This window comes from Condylura cristata, unplaced genomic scaffold, assembly GCF_000260355.1.
Source record: "Condylura cristata isolate star-nosed mole 26May11 unplaced genomic scaffold, ConCri1.0 scaffold00021, whole genome shotgun sequence".
NCBI classification, from domain to species: Eukaryota; Metazoa; Chordata; class Mammalia; order Eulipotyphla; family Talpidae; genus Condylura; species Condylura cristata.
This window is the reverse complement of record NW_004567122.1, coordinates 30,059,831-30,080,918: the sequence shown is the minus strand read 5'-3', so window position 1 is coordinate 30,080,918 and position 21,088 is coordinate 30,059,831. Positions and strand designations below refer to the sequence as shown.

Sequence of the window (21,088 nt, the reverse complement as noted above, 5' to 3'; positions counted from 1 at the left end):
AATAAATAAACCCTTAAAAACTATAGTCAATCCTACAGAGAAAACTGTATCATACAAGCCAAAATTCTATTTCAGTAAGAAATATATTAAATATGTATAATCAAGCATTAATACATTTTAAAATATGTCTCATCACACTTAAAATATTTCTGAAATGATACAGAAATAACAGTGATTGCCAATAAAGAAGGAAACTAGGTACTTTGAGGACACTTTTATACTCCATGAATTCTGACCACATAAAAATATAAGCTACTTGGAAATAAAAAAATATTTTTCAACTAATTACAAACTTACTATTTCGTACAAAAATTTAGTCACAATAGTGAGGAAAATACATGACTAAAATGGGACAAATTATTCTTTAACTGATATGGCAAAGGTGGCATAAATAAGTCACATTGTATGCCTCCCATACTCTAAGTTGGTTATATCTATTTTTTTCTGATCCACATAATCTAAAGCAGATACATTTTGAGCTAGAAGGAAAGACACCAAGGGCTTCTCTGGTGGCACAAGGGGTAGCCTGGACCCACATGGCACAGCAGACCTCTCCTGTCTTGCCCACTGTTTCCCTCAGTGGTTTGTTTCAGTAGATTTGCCGGTTCTGCTCCCCACTCTGTCTCTGGTGAATTCTCTCACCCTCCCCCATCTCTGGCCAACACCCCAGCTCCTGTTTGTATAAATAATTCTTAAAAAAGAACCACATTCTAAGGTCCTCAGATCGTCTTCCTTTTCTGCCTGCATCTTTAAGGGGCCAAACAACTTGAAATGAAATGGCAAACTAATTTCTTGTCTCTCTTAAAAGTCAAAGCTGGGGGGAAAAAAATCTTAAAGGAAATTTGGGAAGTTTGAAGGCATATGAGAGAAGATGCAACAAATTTATAATTTATTAAGTTCAAAGATAACTAGGGAGGCTATAATCTTGACTAATATTAGTATTTCACAAGGGAAGGGGAAATAGTTTCCTTAAGAAAAGTCCGTGCAAAAAAAAAAAAAAAAGTCCATGCAAAGGAAAATCTTCCTGTTTCTTTGAAAGTAGAATAAAATATTTTTAAGTAGAATAAAATATTGATAATAAAAAGTTATGGTAGAATAACTAGTTATTTAGCATTATATGCCAGATTATGGGAGTACCCTATGCAATTATTTGAGGGATTAATGATTTATCTAATTAAAATTATCTACCGAATATAGTTAAGTCAAACCAGCTAGTTACTAATTATAATGTAACCCCCAAATAATATTTGGTGTACTTTAAGATACAGTAAGTACATATAAAAAGCTTGAATAATTGATACAATATTTATCACTATTAGTCATGATGATTTGGACTTAAAAATTTGTTTCTTCTTCTGGCCTTCCCTGGTGGTGTAGCGGGTTAAAGCACAGCACTAAGAAGCTAAAGCCACTTCTGAACGAGTTCAATTCCTGCCTGCCCCGGAGGTGACCACATGGTGTGGCAGACCTCTCCTGACCTGCCTGCTGCTCCTCTCAGCAGTGTACTTCATTGATCTGCCTGTTCTGCTCCCCACTCTGTCTCTGGTGAAGCCTCTCGCCACCCCTGAGCCTCTGGCCTGTACTCCAGTTCTGTATGCACAAATAAATAAATATTAAAAAAAAAAATTTTGTTTCTTTAAGGGTAATCACTGACACAAGCTATGCAATGTCTATCGACTGACAGATTCTGGGTAGATCAGGAAAAGCTCTGAAAAAATCAGAATTTCCACTGCTAACTTATGTTATGACCTCCCTTTTTTGTATAATCATAATATCAAAATATTCTGAGCAACCATCAGTTTACAACTGGATTGTCTTAGCCACACAGGCGGCTGCCTGGTTCAGGCAAGCTGCCCCAGGAGGAGAAATCCCTCTGTTCCTGAGACAGAAGGCAAGCCCCAGGAGAGATAAGACCCCAGGGCATTAAAAACTCCTGGGAAGCTTCCTTGGTTTCTTTATATAAAAAAGCAAACCTCAGAAAAGACTCCCAGGGCATAAAGACTAATGGACAAATTTTAACCTTGACTACACAGGTGTTGTTTGATACACAACTCTTACAACTTTCGCTTAATTTGCTCCTTTTTAAAACAAGCACTAACTACGGACTCTGCTAGCCTTAAATTAGCCACTAGCTTTTCTTTAGACAATCACTGATAATATTGCTAACACAATTTATTACTACCCCAAGACCCCTAATAACCTTTTGCTAACGAGCTCATCCTTTCCCAGACTCCTCTTCCTTTGAGTGATAGATGGACAATAGATGGACAGACATGACAATTATCACAAAAATGTATATTCTAGTGTACCATAATATGTTAAGAGAGGAATGCTTTGTGCCCTTTGTCCTTGAGACAGTGTATGGCGATCTCTCATTAGCTTGCCCTATGCTTTATTGCAATTGGCTACTTGTTACACAGTATAAATAAAGATCTGCTGAGGGAATAGCAAGAAGACTTGCACCCAATCCTGACTCCTGTGTCTTCCTCATGCCTGCTCCTCTCTCTCCTTTTGGAATCTCCACTCGCCACACCTTCCTACCTTAGGGCCCTGCCTGTCTTGCCTCCAGACACCTCGATAGTTGTAGCTGGTCTCCAACAAATCACCTTTACACATTCTTGGGCTAACAAAGCACTCAAGATTATCTAGTCTAGACCTAATACCTCCAAATAGGTAGATAGTGTGTTAACTTGTTTCTTAGCAGTCACAAGTTTTCTGCAGTCCAATCATTAAAGGTCATCTGGTCCATACTAGTGATAAAAAAGGGAAAGGTGCAGAGGAAGAGAAGGAAACCTAGACAATTTAAGTAATTTGCCCAAGGATACCCAGCAGACTGAAAGTAAGATTACCAACATGACTATAATAAAGCAGTCCAAAAATAATGCTAATTTCCTTTTATAGATGAGGATACAGAGGCAAATGTTTGCTTATAGACTAGTGATTTGATATCTATGATTAAAATAGGTGTCATATTAATGTTCAGTACTTTGAGTATTAATTGTAATCTCCGTCACTCATTAGCCATTGATAAACACACAGGATTACAGGAGGATTTACAGAGGCATTTCTTCCTTTTAAAAGTTACCTTCTAGTAGCAACCAAGGCCTACAAACTGCCAAGCTGTATCATAAAATTTCTTTACACAAACCTAACTACTATAAAATCTATTTACTTTCTCTATTACCTATGTTAGTTGTTCATGATAGGAACTATTCCTTGAGTTTTGGGCCTACTGATTAGTTATACTATTTTATACCTCTTCTGGTAATGAAAACCCAGAAGGTTCAGACAGGAAGGAATACTATTTACCTAATTAATGTATTACTTTTTCTTACATCTTTAGCTTCTTCATTTTTCACATGAAAAATACATGTGAAGGAAATTCTACTGCCACGATGAAAAGATTCTTTCAGCTTCATAAATGGTTTGAAGAACAAAACCACTCACCAAAACACCTCTTAACAGGTTAGCCAACACAATGTTGCCACCTAAACATACTGTGTCCAAACTATTATTGAAGGCCATCATCTTTCATAAAGATTGTGGTTAGTACCAAGAATTGGTATGGGATGAATCCAAAAAACATAGAAAAAAAGTAGGTTAAAATTAAAAGCAAACAACAGGAAGAAAGCAGCAGAGTAATCCAGGATAACTAGCAAGTCCTCACCTTGAACATGGGAAGTGACAATGAAGAGATCTAAAGGACTGTGGTAAAATAATCAAGTCATACATATTTTGGTTGATGTAAACTCTAAAGATGAGAACAAGCATAATATATTAATGTGCTGCCTTCTGGTCTAAAGACCAGTAATTGGGGAGAATGGCTTAAATATAGAACACCAGAGTAGTGGTTTAAAGGCTATGGGAATTCAATACCTTCAGTTTTTAAGTCGTGCTTATAGATTCCTTCTGGTCAAATTGTAGGGACACTAGTAATATGCAAATTCTTTTCAGCGAAACAATTATGTGTTTCCCAAAGGTGGAATTTTTAAAAAGATGTATTTTATTTATTTATGAATACAAGAACTGGGGGTGTAGGCCAGAGGTGTGGAGGGGTGAGAGGATTCACCAGAGACAGACTGGGGAATATAACAGGTGGATTGACTGAAATACACTGCTGGAGGGAGTAGTGGGTGAGATAGGAGAGATCTGCTGTGCCATGTGGGTCAGCTCCCTGGCTAGGGGTTGAACTCATGCTGTAGTCACTGTTGATAGCTTGATAGTGCTGTGACTTTAACCCCTGCACCACCAGGGGGGGTCCCAGTAGTTAAAATTATTCTACATATTGAAGAGGAAGAACTTTAAAAACTCATAAAATTAACAAAATCTTCATTTAATTTTGAGTTTTCAATAAGAACATTGCAAGTAGTCCATTTAAGAATACTCAAATAGTGTAAATGTCATAGCTAATGAATTATTCAAATTCATGCAATTACTAGTTAGATAAACTACATATTAATCCATAATATGCAGTATACTTTCAATAGAAATATCTATGAATATTTTTAGATTAAGTCTTTCTATAACCTGAAAATGAAGTTTCAAATAACTTTCAAATTATAACAATATATATTTTAGCAAATCACCAGTACGAATCTTTTAAAAGTAATTAATAAAAAAATTTCTAAATGATCTTTAAAACTAAGTTCTAAGTTTTACCTACTACACATTTAGGATGAAAATTCTGTTTACCTTAGGAAACAAGAAAATCAAATAGTTGCATTAAATTTTTCCAAAGCAGTAATAACTGAATCGATTCTGATGCAGATAATTTTTTAAAAATGAGAGACAGCTATCAAAATCCTTTCAAAACCTATAATATCAAAACCTGGAATTGTAGCAAAAGTTAAACTCTAAAATTTAACAAATCAGACAGATTGTGTTTCAAAGACTGATTTATGCATTCTTATTTAAAACAAAGGGAAAAAGTAGATCCCCATAATTAAAGGTTCTTAACCAGCCAACAAAAATATCTATTTAAGGATCAAGCAAACTTATATATCAAAAACATAACTATGGGATGCAAAGGAAAGAATAAATCTCTACTCCATTTAATGGAGTGGAGAGTCTCCCATCTGTAAATCACTAGAGGAAATTATTATAGACCAAAACAGGTATTATGAGGTAGAATCAAAGAATGGAGGACAAGTAAGATGCTACTGCATTTATAAGCCCAGCTAATAAGAGTGATCAGTCACTTTTTCTCAGAAACCAGGACTGACTTGCCTGCTTTATTCAGGGCTTTCCCTGGTGCCTACCTGGTTTAATATTAAGCTTGAAATCATAAAACTTACTGGCAGGGGGGCCTCCCTGGTGGCGCAACAGGTTAAAGCACAGAACTAAGAAGCTTAAGCCATTTCAGTATGAGTTTGATCCCCACCATGGAGGTGACCCACATAGCGCAGTAGACCTCTCCTGACCTGCCTGCGGCTCCCCTTAGCAGTGTACTTCGACGATCTGCCTGTTCTGCTCCCCACTCTGGCCTGTATCCCAGTTTCGCATGCAAGCATAAATAAATAAATCTTTAAAAAAACTTACTGACAGGTTTTAAATATAAAGTTTGCTTTAATATCTCATATTTTCCATTGTCTATTAATAACAAATATTATTTGTATTAAAATAGTTATCAGGAAATGAACTAATTTTAAAACAGAAATGTCTCTCCAGACAGTAAAATATTAAATAGGTAAAATCAATATATGAAATCATTAAAAAGAGAAAAGAGTATTATTACACAGTTATTAAACCTAACAGAAAGCAACTCAAAAGTTCAAAAAGTGACTAATCATCAACTTGATGAGGTATTATGCAAGAGTTTTAGAGAGACTGTAGCAATATGGAAAAGATCATGATGGAATCATATGGTGAAAATACTAAGAGATGACTATGTATATATGACTGCAAAAACAGGTGCAAAATGGAAAAAATAATTATTTTGGAAAAACAGCATTATCTTTGTATTTAATTAGGTTACAGATTTACCTGAGCCATTTTTTTAATCTTAAATTTTGAATGTAAAATGCTGTAGATTTTGTTCAGCAAGTGGTGCTGGGTAAACTGGAAAGCTACATGCAAAAAAATGAAAAGTAGATCACACCTCACACCATACACAAAAATCAATTCAAAGTGAATTAAAGACCTAGACATAAGAACGGAAACCATAAAATACCTGGAAGCAAAGATAAGCTAAACACTACATGACATACATTTCAGTGACATCTTTGAAGATACAGAACCTAATGCAACAATAGTGAAGGCGAGGATAAATAGATGGGACTATATCAAGTTAAAGAGCTTCGGTACAGCAAAAGAGAGATTACAAAAAACAAAATTTTCTCACATAAAACTAGCAATAAAGGATTGATCACAAACATATATGGAGAACTGATGAAACTCAAAATAAATAAATAAATAAATAAACAATCCCATCAAAAAATGGGCAGAAGAGCTAAAAAGACACCTCTCCAAAGAGGAAATGCAGATGGCCAACAAGCCTATGAAAAAATGTTCAACATCACTTATAATAAGGGAGACGCAAATTAAAACCACAATGAGATACCACCTCACCCCAGTGAGAATGGCACATTTTAAAACAACTAGCAACAACAAATGTTGGTGAGAATGTGGAAAAAAAGGAACTCTCCTGCACTGCTGGTGGGAATGCAAACTAGTCTAATCACTATGGAATCTGGAGATTCCTCAAACTGCTAAACATGGAGCTTCCATATGACCCAGCAATCTACCCAAAAGACACAAAAACATTGATTCAAAAAGATACCTGCACCCCCATGTTTATTGCTGCTTTATTTACAATTGGAAAGACATGGAAACAGCCCAAATGCCCAAAAGTGGATGACTGGATTAAAAAGATAGGCTACATATACACGATGTAATATTTACTCAACAACTAAAAAAATAAACTCATGCCTTTTGCAGCAACCTGGAATGAGCTGGAAAAGATCATGCTTAGTGAAATAAGTCAGAAAGAAAAGGAAAAATACCAGATGGTTTCACTCACAGCAGGAGTATAAAGGACCAGGTGAGAAAATAATAATGAACAGTTATATACCAAAGACATTTTATGGGGGTGGAGTGGGGAATGGGATCAAAAATAGTGGGGGGAGGGAAATACACTGGACTATGGCACATGGGTGATTGGTGATGAGAAGCCCACGGGGATTACAACTGAGATGAAAAAATGCACAAAATGATGTAAAAATAGACTATTATTTTTAAAAAATATATAAATCTATCTGTTCATTTAATGCAATTCTTTTAAGGCACTCTAACATAAACACTTTTACCTAATTTAGGCATCTGTTAAAATAAACATTTAAAAATATTTCAGAGTTTTAAATGTAATGGAAAAATCAATAATGTTTTAAAATACATAAGGGTTCATTTAACAGATCATTCTATTCTCTTGTTTAATATGTTCAGAATAACTATCAACAGATTAAGTGAATTTTTATAGAAAAGTCGAAAATTCAGATCAGAATGTATAGGATAAACTACTATATTGATTAAAGAAGCACCTCAACTTTATCCTGTTATTTTACTTCAAGTTATAAAATACTTCAATTCTTAATTTTTATAGATGACCCAAAGCAACTCTACAAAAGGAAAAATTATTTTACAAAGGCAGTAAATCTACTTAATACCTTTCCATTATAAATCTAAAACAAAAGAGGAACACACCTCTCAAAAATTCTGATAGGACAGATTCTGGGTAGGGCAGATTCTGGAATGAAAACGCATTCTAGCATTATAACTGCAATAGTTAGAATTAGTAGAAATGATAACAAGTAACAAAATCACACTGTTTTCCCAACAATGTTCTCATGTATCTATTTAAGAATGTTTGTAGGAAATGGTTTAAAAGGCAGTATTTGTGGTGCAACAGGATATCAGGCTATCCACAGCCACTGCAGCACGAATTCAATCTCCCACCAGAGAGGTGACCCACATGGTGCAGCAGAGCTCTCGTCTCACCTGCTGCTCTGCCCTCAGCAGTGTACTTCGTCCATCTGCCTGTTCTGCTCCCCACTCTGTCTCTTGTAAATCCTCTCATTGCCCCTGCACTTTTGGCCTGTACCCTAATTCTGTATGCATAAATACATCCTTTAAAAAAAAATAAAACAAAAACGCAATACTTATATGGTTTTTTCTTAAGTAGCTGAAACTATTAAAGTTGATTATAGATGGCCCTCCCTGGTGGCGCAGCGGGTTAAAGCACAGCACTGAGAATCTAAACCCACTTCCGCATGAGTTCGATTCCCGCCTGCCCTGGAGGTGACCACATGGCGCGGCAGACCTCTCCTGACCGTCCGCTGCTCCCCTCAGCAGTGTACTTCGTCGAGCTGCCTGTTCTGTTCCCCACTCTGTCTCTGGTGAATCCTCTCACCGCCCCTGAACCTCTGGCCTGTACCCCAGTTCTGTGCACAAATAAATAAATCTTTAAAAAGAAATTAAAAACTATGGCATTTATTTATGTATCTCTCACATGGACTGTAGAGAAATATATAACAAACAAAAATAGAAATATATAATGCAATTCTGGGGAAAATACTAGAGGATAATTTAATGTAGCCTCACAAAAGAAAAACTAGTCAAAGTACACAGTTTAGCAAGAAGCATGAAGTTGTCTTTTTTCTGTTTTCCACATTTGTAATTATTACACATATAAAACTGCTATCTAATTTGAAAATATGAAAAGTCAAAACAGAAAAATGAATGCTGGAATATTTGTTAATAGCAGTTTGTTTTTAATTAGAGAAATAAAATGAATTAAAATAACTTGACAGGTTTTCTATTCTGTAAACCTGCCACTGAATTTATGGTGTCTAATTAAGAGTAGTTAAAAAAAAAAATATGAGTGTTGAAATGAAGAAACTGTTTTACCACAGAAAAGAAATAGTATGCTCTATTAAGCACTATTTTAAAATATATTTAATAAATGTAACAATTAGAACAAATAGCTAGGCTTTTTATTTATACAATGCATGCAAATTATCAATCTTCTTACCTAGCTTTTTAAATGTTAAAAATAAATGTCTACTAACAATTATATTAACACAAAAATATTTGAGATTAAAAATATCTTACTAAGTCGGCTCCTGCTTGAAGTAAAACATCTGCAACATCTGTATGTCCATTTTCACAAGCATAGGTTAAGGCTGTGTCTCCTGTTGCTGTTGTAGCATGGACATTAGCACCTAGCAAACAAAAATACCATATACTTACTTAGTGAATTATGAAACTATAGTAGGTACTGCAACTTTGCAAATTGAATTAATAAAGATATGAATATAATCAGAATATACTTTAAATATCCAAACTCCTTTAAATATGCTTCTCAAAAGTACTTTTAACTACATAGAAAGGAATTATACCAACTGCTTTTAAAACAAAACATTGTTTATACATCCTTAGTAAGACATATTCTAGGAAATAAAAGTACCACAAAACCAAAAAATATCAAACTGTTTTCATCAATCACATTGTTGAAAATATTCGCTTTAATTCTAGGATTCTGGCAAAAAGCAACTGAGTAATCCTTTGATTGGAATTGAAATTTTTGACATGGCTGAGAGAAAATACAGATTAGAAAGCACAATACAAAACTGTTGTGATTAAGTAAAAAACACCCTTGCTATGAAGTGAAAGTAATGACATAAACTCATGATATACTTTATGGATAAGAAAATTAAGTATGTCCTAACTCTGATCAACTGAAAAGAACTAGAGACAATGACAAACCACATAAAAATAGTATCTTTAGACTGTGATTCCTAGATAATCATTTCCTATTCATAGTTAGAGCTTATTAGAGAAATGATTATTTCCAAGACAGAAACAGAATTTATATTAGGTGTGCCTGAAACACCTTGCCAAATCCGAATTCAAGGAATGCTTCAGAGACTATAAAGAGAGGTGATAAGAGAGGTCATACCAAAATGCTTTATGCGCTAACTTTATTGATCACATACAATCATATTATTACAACTTCTGACAATTTTTTACAACAAAAAGAATGAGGACTGTGATTGGGTAAAAGTCATCACGTATGCTTGAACCCCAACATTTTTGATGATGTTTAAATCAAAACCAAAACCACTTCATTGGTCACCAATGAAGGACCCTCGGCGCCTAAATGCCAGATCATTTTGGAAACTGGTAAATTTAACTGGGTGAGAAATAACAAACATTTATATTGTCATTCCTATATGCTTTATAGCTGAGGGCAACCAAATAGTTGTTATGGGGAAGTTTCTTTTTTATAGATGTATTTTAGTTAACAAGAAAGGAATAACAGAATTTAGAAATATCAACACTAAGCAACTCCTAATGAGTTAGTGAATAATCATCAATGGCTAATAACAGCACAAAGAGATAGACATTTACTACCTCCTGATGAAATTACACCTGATTTAAGTATTATCTATGAAGAAATGTAGTAAACACACAAACATATACACACATCATGGCAGATATCAGTGAAGTCTCTAGACCTGACTACTACTATATGGGGAAATTCAAGGGACACAAAATCAAGTCAAATAAAATCATGGAGATACTATCAACAAAACTCACACTTAGTATATAACACTCCATTTCCTCAACTAAAAGCATCAAAGAAAATGAAAAAAGGATGGAAGGAAGGAGAGCTTGTAGACTAAAACATGCATTCAAAACAGTCATTAAACACGCATTTATAAGATTATCGTGAAAATATAAAAACTATTCGGATATTTAATGATTAATATTAAAATTCTGGGTAGGAAAACGGTTATAGTTATTTTTTTAAAAGATCATTTTTTAGAGGCACATACTGACAAATTCATTTATAAAAATAATTTTAACGATTAATTTTCAAATTAGAAATTAAAATGAAAAGATTTATTTCAAGTAAATAAACATTTTATAAAAATAAATGGGAATATGGAATGGTATAAATAAAATGAATTGGCCATTAATTAAAAAGTATTAAAGCTGATGATAGGGGCCCTCCCAGGTGTTGCAACAGGTTAAAGTGCAGCACTATGAAGCTAACCGTAGCCACTGCAACACAAGTTCAATCCCCAGCCATGGAGGTGACAAACATGTCGTCGCAGACCTCTCCTGACTTGCCCGCTTCTCCCCTAAGTAGTGTATTTCAGTCCATTTGCCTGTTCTATTCCCTACTCTGTCTCTTGTAAATCTCTCACCCCCCACACTTCTGGCCTGTACCCGAATTCTTGTATGCATAAATAAATCTTAAAAAAAAAAAAAAATCTGCACAGCACTGCAAGCTAGCTGCAGCCGCTTCAGTGCGAGTTCCATCCCCGCCAGGGAAGGTGATCCAGAAGGCGCGGCAGATCTCTCCTGACCCACCCACTGCACCCTTCGCAGTGTACTTCCTCGATCTGCCTGTTCTGAACGCTCACTCTGTCTCTGGTGAATCCTCTCGCAGCCCCTGCACCTCTGGCTTGTACCAGAGTTCTATATGCATAAATAAATAAATCTTAAAAGAAAAAAAAATCTGGATGATCAGCTCTTAGGGAAGAGTGTACTATAGTTCCTATTTCTATGTGTTCAGAAATATGCCACTTAGCAAAATAGTTTTTAAATATTTTTAGTTGTATAAGCAATGCATGAAAAGATCTATTGGAGGGATTTATTTTTTATTTTTTTATTACAAAAGTTTATTTTTACATCATTTTGTACATTTTTTTTTCCATCGCAATTGTAATCCCCACGGGTTTCCCATCACCGAGTCATCTGTATGCCATCACCATAATCCCGTGCACTCCCTCCCCAACCCCGCGTTTTTGATCCCATTCCCTACTTCACCCCCACAAAATGTCTCTGGTATATGGTTGTTCATTATTTTTGTTATTTTCTCGCCTGGTCCATTATACTCCTGCTATGAGTGAAACCATCGGTATTTTTCTTTCTCTTTCTGGTTTATCTCACTAAGCACGATCTTTTCCAGCTCCACTGGAGGGATTTTTTACTCCTATACTAGAAGAATAATTTTATGTTACTAGATCACAGTCTTTTTAGATACTGATCTATAGACAGAAGTGTGATTCTCAAACTCCTGAGAGAGTTCTAGAAAGTACTTCAAACTAGCAAAAGTAACTAAACATGAGAATCAATGTTGACGCAATAGAAAAAATAGTATTAGGAATTCTCAGTTTGAAAACTGTTTGGTCACATAAGCTTATTTACTAACAAGAAAGAAAGATGATGTGGTTGTTTCCATATCTGTAAGAATGTATTTAGTATTTCTTACTATATAGGGGGAAGTAACAACTCAGTTAACACAAGAGCTGAGCAGAATGCCTGGTATTCAATAATTTCTCAGTAAATATTTACTGCATCTTGTAAAAGCCTCTTAAAATAGCATGACTTTACATAAGAGAAGGATGTGGGAAAAAAGTATAAAGGTAAATGCTGATAGAGAAAGAATTAAATGGGACAGTGAGAGTCACAAAAAATGAAGACAGAATGATGGCTGAACCAAGTATTATTCTAATTATAATGATCAACAGTAAGAGGTCAGCTTTTTGTTTTCTACTTAGTTCAAAAGCTAAAAAAATTCATCCAAACTTATTAAGAAATTAATAATTCAGGGAAAACTGAGGCTGGTCAACTATACTCAAATTAATGTTAACAGTGGAAATCCCAAAAGGATGAATAAAGTTCTGTTAAATATTTTACTGACTTTTACATATCATTTATTTATATTTCAGTTTTAAATAATGTTAGGTTTTGGATTGCAGACCAAGTAAAATGTTTATATTCTTTCCAAGGACATACAAAAAGTTTTTGTCTATATATATTTGGGTCAATTTTTCTGGTATATCTTTGCTTTATAAAACTACAATTAACATAGAAACACTTTCTTACTATTGTTTAACAGTGCATAAAGCAAAAATTATTTTAAAATTAAGTATTTCTGGCCTCCAAATGAAAACCTCATTTGTTCTTTTTAAAAAAAAATTTTTTTTGAGGGGCCCTCGCTGGTTGTGCTGCAGGTTAAAGCACAGCACTAAGAAGCTAAAGCTACTTCAGCATGAGTTCAATCCCCACCCTGGAGGTGGTCTACATGGCGGGGCAGACCTTTCCTGACCTGTTGGCTGCTCCCCTCAGCAGTGCTCTTTGTGCATCTGCCTGTTCTGCTGTCCACTGTCTCTGGTGAAGCCTCTCACTGCCCCTGCACCTCTGGCCTATACCCCAGTTCTGTATGCATAAATAAATAAATCTTTAAAAAAATTTTTTTTTGAGAAGACTTAGAAATGTGAAGAAATGATCAAGATGTCACCCCAATTTCCTCTAATTTAAAAAACAATTTTTTTCCCAAAGACTAACTTTCGCCTCCAGAATGCACGAGAGGAGATCCAGGATATTTATAGTCATTACGAAAAAATTATCAATAAGAAACAATGTAGAAAATTACTTTGGAACCTAAAATAAACAATTAAATTGTGAAACTATGTTTCAAGTTTCATAAAGGAACAAGTTAAATTGTTCAGTTACAGAAGCTTTATAAAAGCCTTTTTGTAAAAGACAATTTTAAAGCTACATACCAGCAGTCAGTAAATATTTAACCAACTCCAGGTGACCCTCCTGAGAAGCCTCCATCAGAGGTGTGGAACAGCCAAGTTCTATATCAGCCCCTGCTTTAATCAGAAAGTCTGCAACTTCAGAAAATCCTCCACAGCAAGCCAAGGTAAGAGCAGTTTCTTGAGTTTCTTCTGTCTGGGCATTTATATTTGCTCCTGGCATTAGTAGGGGGAAAAACATAATATATAATAAAACTAGCTGCTAAAGACTTACAACAAAGATATTAATTGTTCTGAATTATGATTATCATCTCTTTTGTTTCTACTTCTGGGGTTCCTCCCAGAACCAATGCAAACAAAAAACAAAACAAAACAAAAACCAAAAAAACTAATTAGTTGTAGTAATCTACACTGATATTGACACAAAACATCCAAAGCAAATTGATTGTTTTTATTAAAGTAACTCTACCTTGTGCTAAGAGTAATGCCACCATTTCTTCATGTCCTTCACGAGCAGCTTCCATCAAGGGAGTGTATCCTTCATCATTAACTTCTTCAAGATTTGCTCCCCTTTCGATCAGAAGAGCTGCCAGTTCAACATGTCCTCCACAGGCAGCTAGTGTTAATGGAGACTCGAACGAATCTGCAGGCATGTTCACTTGAGCACCACTATCCAAAAGCAAACGTGCTACTTCTACATGTCCATCCTGCAGATTTTCGGAAGTAAAGCAAGAAGGAATTTTTTTGTTTGTTTTAAGGTTTTTGTTTTTTGTTTTTTTTTTTAGTTGGAGGGGAAAAAAAAACAAGAGATTAGGGAAAGGAAAGGGTAGAAGAAAAGGAGACATAGCTTAGATGCATATATATATTATCAGGCACATCTAGGAATTTGGGCTCTGTCTTATGAAAAGTCAATTAAAATTACTTTTACCTTACTTTTGAGCAAGCCCAAGAGTTTCCAAAGAGAATCAGACTCATGACATAGTTACAATTCCATGAATTTTAAATTTCTACATTCTATGAAGTTCAAAAAACTGTTAATCCCATAGTCAATGGCATGTCAAAATAATTATACTGTTTATACTATTGTCTGGTCACATATAGTTAGTTATCCCTCAAACTTGTCATATCTAAGTGTAGAAGCTGTATTAGATCTATGCTAGAAAGGGCGAAGGTCTGGCAAAAATAATAATTCTGTGAAGTCATTACCACTTGGGATTATGTCACCAAGGTAAACCCCTGTGGATATTAATCCCACATTTTTCCTCATCACTTATTTGTTGCAATCAGGCAAAGCATTTTACAAAGACAGAAAAACAAATATTCACTTGTAAATAATTTTACCGTGATCAGTCTATATGGAAGCAAGATAATTAAAAACTCAGGGCTACCTTCAATCACTACAAATGTTCTTTACTTTCAAATTCTCAAGTTTTTGTGTAGGCCTTAACTCTTGTTTTAGGATAAAGTTAGATGCCGTGTTGTTTTATATTTCAAAATATTGCTAAGGAAAAACAAAACTGAATGCAAAAGCAATTATAAAGGTGGGCAAAAATTTTTTTTTTAAAACTCTTATTCAAGAATTAAAGAAACCTGAAAAAACTTTGGGCTTCATTTTCCATCAAGAGTTTCATTATACTTAAGTTTTTTCTATGTTGCCCATTATTGTTCATGAAAAATCTCTTATCAGAGAGCAGTAGCTCTAAAGAGACTTACTCACTGATCATAAACCGCTAGGAAAAATGAGAAAGCAAGTGGTTAGAGGTCATTGGACAGTAGCAAAATTGGACTAAGAATATGGAAACTAAAAGAACGAAACACATTAGATGAATGCTACATTCACTCTAGCTTTCTCTCTCCTACCATTTGAAATAGAGCCTATATTTCAGTAAATCTGTATGTTATGCTTTCCACTCCATCTCTGGTGAATCCTCTCATTCCCCACATCTTTGGCCTACACCCCAGTTCTTTCTATGTATAATTAAATAAATCTTAAAAAAAAAAAAAAAAAGATTGTGGTTACCCTTGAAGGTGGGTACTGTACTGCTTGGGAGAGGGTAAAGGTAAGCCACCCTCTAGAGTACTATCTCTTAATTTGGTTGATTACATGGTGTACATACATGTAAAATTCAGTCATCTACTTAGGATTGGCAGGTTGTTATACCTATTTTCAAAAAGCATTTTATTTTTTAATCATTTCCAGGAGAAAGATTACTGATTTACACTGCAAATAATTATTTAGGAGAGCCATTAACACAACTGTATTAATTCTTTTCCTATAATGTACTATACTAATCATCTTTATTTACCTTGAATTGTTGGCATATCCTTGTTAGGACAAGGATACCTTATTCAGAGATAAAGTAATACAGATATGGCTTGTGAATTTTTTTCCTTAGGAGTTGTAAAAGATGACTGCAAATTCTTCATCACACCTTCTCATCGAGAGATAAATTTTATCTCCCACACCTCTCTGAATGTGTGCTGCTCCATGACTGCTTAATCCATAAAATTTGGTAGAAATGATGCTGTGCCAATTCTAAAGCCTTTCTCTTAGAATGCTAATTCTTGAGATTCTAGCTATCAGTAAAGAAGCCCATGGAGCGATCACCTAAGGCAAGAGGTCCCAGACTTCCAAACATCACTAGCAAAGTGCCAAATTATACCATGTCGGAAATTCCAGCCAGTCACTATCTGGCAGCACTGCATGAGAAACTTCCCTACTAAAAGAAAACAATGGAATTGTTATTTCATGAGAAATAAAACAGTTGCTGTAATAAGTCATTATCTTCTGAGTGATTTATAATACTGTCATGGACAACAAAATAGGTATTACATAGTACTTAATCGCATCTCAAAAATTAGTTTCACTTATAGTGTATTAAAAATGTCTTAAACACTCAGCTCTAATTTCTCTGTATCTGATGTTTTGTTTATGGTATGCATATTTGCATGATTATGTATGTGCCTACAAAAATAAGTAAAACAGTTCCTGTATTGATCTATGACCAAATATACTAGAAATATTCTTGAAATCCAGTATTTTCTTTATGTTGCCTGTATTATTTTATCAACACAGGCTTACATTTGCTAAGTACTGCTATTAAAATATTTTTATTCTGAAAGTTTGTGCTTTCAACAGAAAATCTGTTAAGTCTTTTTGCAACTGTTAGTATATTCAAAAAATTATTGGCACATATATTTCATTTTTACTGTAAGTTTTCCCTACAATTTTGTAACAAATGATATTGTCTAAAAATGCCTTAAATAAGAGTAAACATAATGTTCATAGCAGAAATTCTTGACAGAAAAAATAAGACCTATGCTAAGGCAGGGCTATCATATAACCTTTTATAACCTAAACAGTTATTTGTGGTAGGCCTCAAACATCTGCTACCTATCTAATTGTTTGATGTGGAAAAAGATTATTGAATTTTCTTGTCTCTCAGTTCTTTTAGTTATGAAATATAGAAAATGGCCTAAACTTCCAGTTTAAAGATTTTATGTTGACTGCATTGAAGATGAACGATGAATCTAATCCAAGGTTAACCTGAAAATAAATAAATACCTTATAGGATATCTATAGCATACACATTAGTCTATATACATTGAACGTCAATTTGCTTTATAGGGTTTTTAATATGAAGCTGCAAAAACATTAAAACTATGTCTACTGATATCCAAGATTAGAGTTTTAGCAATAATTAAAGTCAAATATATTACTTTGAGATTAAACGTAACTGTCCTTTCTCAAAGATATACTCAGGTTATTGTATTTATTTAAAATCAGGTTAATAGCACAAACTAGAAATCATTTAAAGGAACTAAGCTCAGGACTATTAGAAGGAAGTAATAAAGATTAGAGCAGAGAAAAGCAAAATAGAGAATAGAGGAAAAAAAAGCCAAAAGCTTACTCTTTCAAAAGATCAAAAAAATTGATACACTTTTAGCTAGCTGGACTAAGAAAAAAGACAAAAGACTCAAATCACTAAAATCAGAAAAAAGGACTGCAGGACTAAGTATACTACTCCTGTACATGAACAATTACACACCAACAAATTGGATAACACAGATGAAATGGACAAAATGCTAGAAATACAAAACCTACAAAGACTAAATCATGAAAAAACAGGAAATCAAAGTAGACCCATAGCAAGTAAAGAGATTGAATCAGGAACAAAAAAAATCTTTCAACAAGTAAAAGTTCTGAACCTTACTAGTTCACTAGTAAATTCTACCAAACGTATCAGGAAGACTTATACTACTCCTCAAACGTTTCCAAAAAATTGAAGAGGAGGGAATACTTCTGAATGCGTTATATGAGGTCAGCATCACCATGATACTGAATTCAGATAAACTAGAGACCAGTATTCTTTATACACATTAATGCAAAAATCCTCAGCAAAATACTAACAAAAGAAATTCAGCAGCATAAATGACCATGTGAGATTTATTCCTAGAATTCAAAGATAGATCAATATAAACAAGTTGATCAATGTAAGATGCCATATTAACAGAATGGGGGTGCGGAGGGGAGAAATATCACAGGATCATTTCCATTGATACAGAAAATGGATTTGACAGAATAGAATGTCCTTTCATTCTGAGAATACTCAACAAAGCAGGAACAGAAGCACAGTACCTTAATATAACAAAAGTCATATGTGAAAAATCCACTTAGTGGTGAAACATTGCAACCTTTTTCTCTAAGGTCAGGAACAAGGTAAGGATGCTACTTTCACCACTTTTATTCAATATAGTACTGAAAGTTCTAACCAGAGCAATTAGGCAAAAAAAAAAAAAAAAAAACAAAAAAAACATCAAAAAAAAAAACATCCAAATCAGAAACAAAGAAATAAAATTATCTCTACACACAAAATATTGATAGGTAGTAAATTCAGTAAGGTACCAGGACACAAAGTCAACATATAAATCAGGTACACTTCAATATACTAATAATAAGTAATCTGAAAAGGGTATGACAAAATCAATTCCATTTACTACAGTATCCAAAATATAAATAGGACTTAGGAATTTATCAAGGAAATAAAACATTTGTATAAATGAAACTACAAAATATTGCTGAAGGAAATTAAAGATTTAACTAAATGGAAACATGCTCCATATTCATCAATCAGAACATATAGTACTGTTAAGATGTCAATACTACCCAAAGCAACCTACAGATTAAATGTAATTCCTATGAAAAGCCCCTTAAGAATTTGGCAAGAAATAGAAAATTCAAAGAATCTAAAGAGATCCTGAAATAGCCAAAACAATCTTGAAAAAGAAAAATAAAACTAGGGAACTCATAGTTCAAGATTTCAAAACTTAAGAGTAATTACAACCTGGTAATACTGGCTTAAAGACAGGCATAGAGAAAACAATAGAATACAGAGCACAGAAATAAACCCTTACACATTGGTCAAATATTGCTGACAAGGGTATTAAGACCATTCAATTGAGAAATGACAGTCTTTTCATTAAATGGTGTTGGGAAAACTAGATATCTGCATGCAAAAGAATGAAATTAGATCTTAACCTTATACCATGTACAAGGATTTACTCAAAATGGATCAAAGACTTAAGACTATAGAACTCTCAGAAAAAAAAAATGACAAAGCTTTATATCTTTGGATTTGGCAATAATTTCTTGGATATGATATAAAAAATAAAGGCAACAAAAGAAAAAATAAACAAAGATGAGCAAAGGATTTGAATGGACATTTCGACAAAGTATATACAAATGACCAATGAAAACATGCTTAATATCACTGAATCACTAGGGTAGGGAAGTTCAAATCAAAAGCACAAGATGCCACTTCAACCACTATAACTATCATGAAAAATAGATAAAATAACTGTTGGTGGAGATGTGAAGAAAACAGAAATTTGGATACTACTAGTGGGAATACACAACCACTGTACTAAATGTGTCCTCAAAAAGTTAAAAACAGAATTACCACATGATTGAGAAATGCCACTCTAGGGTATATAATCAAAAGAATTAAAAGTGGAGACTCAAAGAGCTATCTGTACACCCATGTTTACAGTAGCATTATTTACAACATCTAAAGCATAGAAGCAAGCCAAATGGTTATCAAAGGAGAAATGGATAAACAAAATGTGGCTTATACATACAATAAACTATTATACAGTCTTGGAGAAGAAGGAAATTCTGACAACATGGATGAATCAATCTTGAGGACATGCTGAGTGAAATAACCCATTCACAGAAAGACAAGTACTATATGATTTTGTTTATATTTTATGTTACATGTATTTTACTACAATTCAAGAAGTTGAAAATAAAAAGTTTATCACTGTTGTGATTTTGCCATGCCCGCTTTTTGTACTGTTTCCTACACTGAGATTTACTATCAAAAACACTGTATATTTCCCTTTCCTGATATTATACAAAATTTTCAAATCTTATAATGAAAGTTTTCAAAAAACTCCACTAAACTACAAAGGCTTAAACACATACAATCTGTTCTTCCCATAAAATCTCAAGTGAACACAATTTAAAATTACCATGCAAGCTTCCATTAAGGCAGTATGCATCTCATCTGTTTTGTGTTCCTGATCTGCACCAGCATCAAGCAGAAAGCGAACCATATCCAAATGGCCTTAAAAAACAAAACAAAACAAATTGAAACATAAAATTTCTAAAGAACTGAGGATCAAATTAATATGTAAGTGCTAAAGAGAATTTTCTTCTTTCAGTTGTCTGTACAAAATTTATAAGAGAACGCAGTTTGCATTCAATAAATAAGTTTTATAAGCCAATCTAAAATAAGATTCTTGTCAAAGCCTATCTAGATTTCAAAGATTTAATTAATCTAAAAAACACACAAGTAAAGCAACAACAATTATTCTTTTATTTAATCTATATAAACTATCAAGTTAAAACATCAAAATCAAATAGAATGCTGGTTAAAGTAAGTATGGCTATTTTTTTCAGAAAAACAGCTTTGAAATAATAACCATAAACTCACAGTGGCAATGAGCAGGCATAGAAAACTCCATTCAAAATAATCTAAAAAAATCTTGATATATTAATATAAAAAAAGCGTTAATTATCAGTAAGACAAATTCCAATAGAAAAATGGATGGAGGACATGAAACAGCAATTCAAAACTGAATGCAAATGATGAAAAGAATATTAAATCTTCCTAATAAACAAATGCAAATAAAATTAAACACCATTTTTTCCTATCAAAATGGCAAATATTAAAAAGAACGGTAATACCCAGTGTTGGTGAGGGTGTAGGGTAAAGGGCACTCTCAAACACTGCTGGTGGGAGTGTAAATTGATTCAACCTTTCTAGAAGGCAATTTGGCAATATGTATTAAAAACCTTAAAAATGTCCATGCCCTTTTACCCAGCAATTCCACTTCCAGGAATTTACCCTAAGGAAATAATCAGAGATTAGGCAAAGATGTCTGCACAAGGATGTTATCACAGTGTTTTTAATAAGTGAAAAACTGGGAATAATTCAATTGTCCAACAATAGGCAATTATGGTGCATTCATTTGAT

The 21,088-nt window shown here is 33.8% G+C and overlaps 1 protein-coding gene across 9 annotated transcripts in view; it reads right to left on the bottom strand.

Moving 5' to 3' along the window:
* LOC101623890 (ankyrin repeat and KH domain-containing protein 1) overlaps window positions 1-21,088 on the bottom strand; it is a 130,459-nt gene that overhangs the window by 62,454 nt on the left and 46,917 nt on the right. For 8 of the 9 annotated variants that reach the window (XM_012727829.1, XM_012727830.1, XM_012727833.1 and 5 more), the window contains exons 7-10: window positions 20,082-20,176; window positions 14,020-14,257; window positions 13,575-13,766; window positions 9,106-9,215 (exon numbers count right to left, since the gene is read on the bottom strand). In XM_012727829.1, coding sequence (XP_012583283.1) covers window positions 9,106-9,215; window positions 13,575-13,766; window positions 14,020-14,257; window positions 20,082-20,176 — 635 coding nt within the window. The remainder of the gene's footprint in view (window positions 1-9,105; window positions 9,216-13,574; window positions 13,767-14,019; window positions 14,258-20,081; window positions 20,177-21,088) is intronic. The other variant, XM_004686803.2, reaches the window with a different exon arrangement.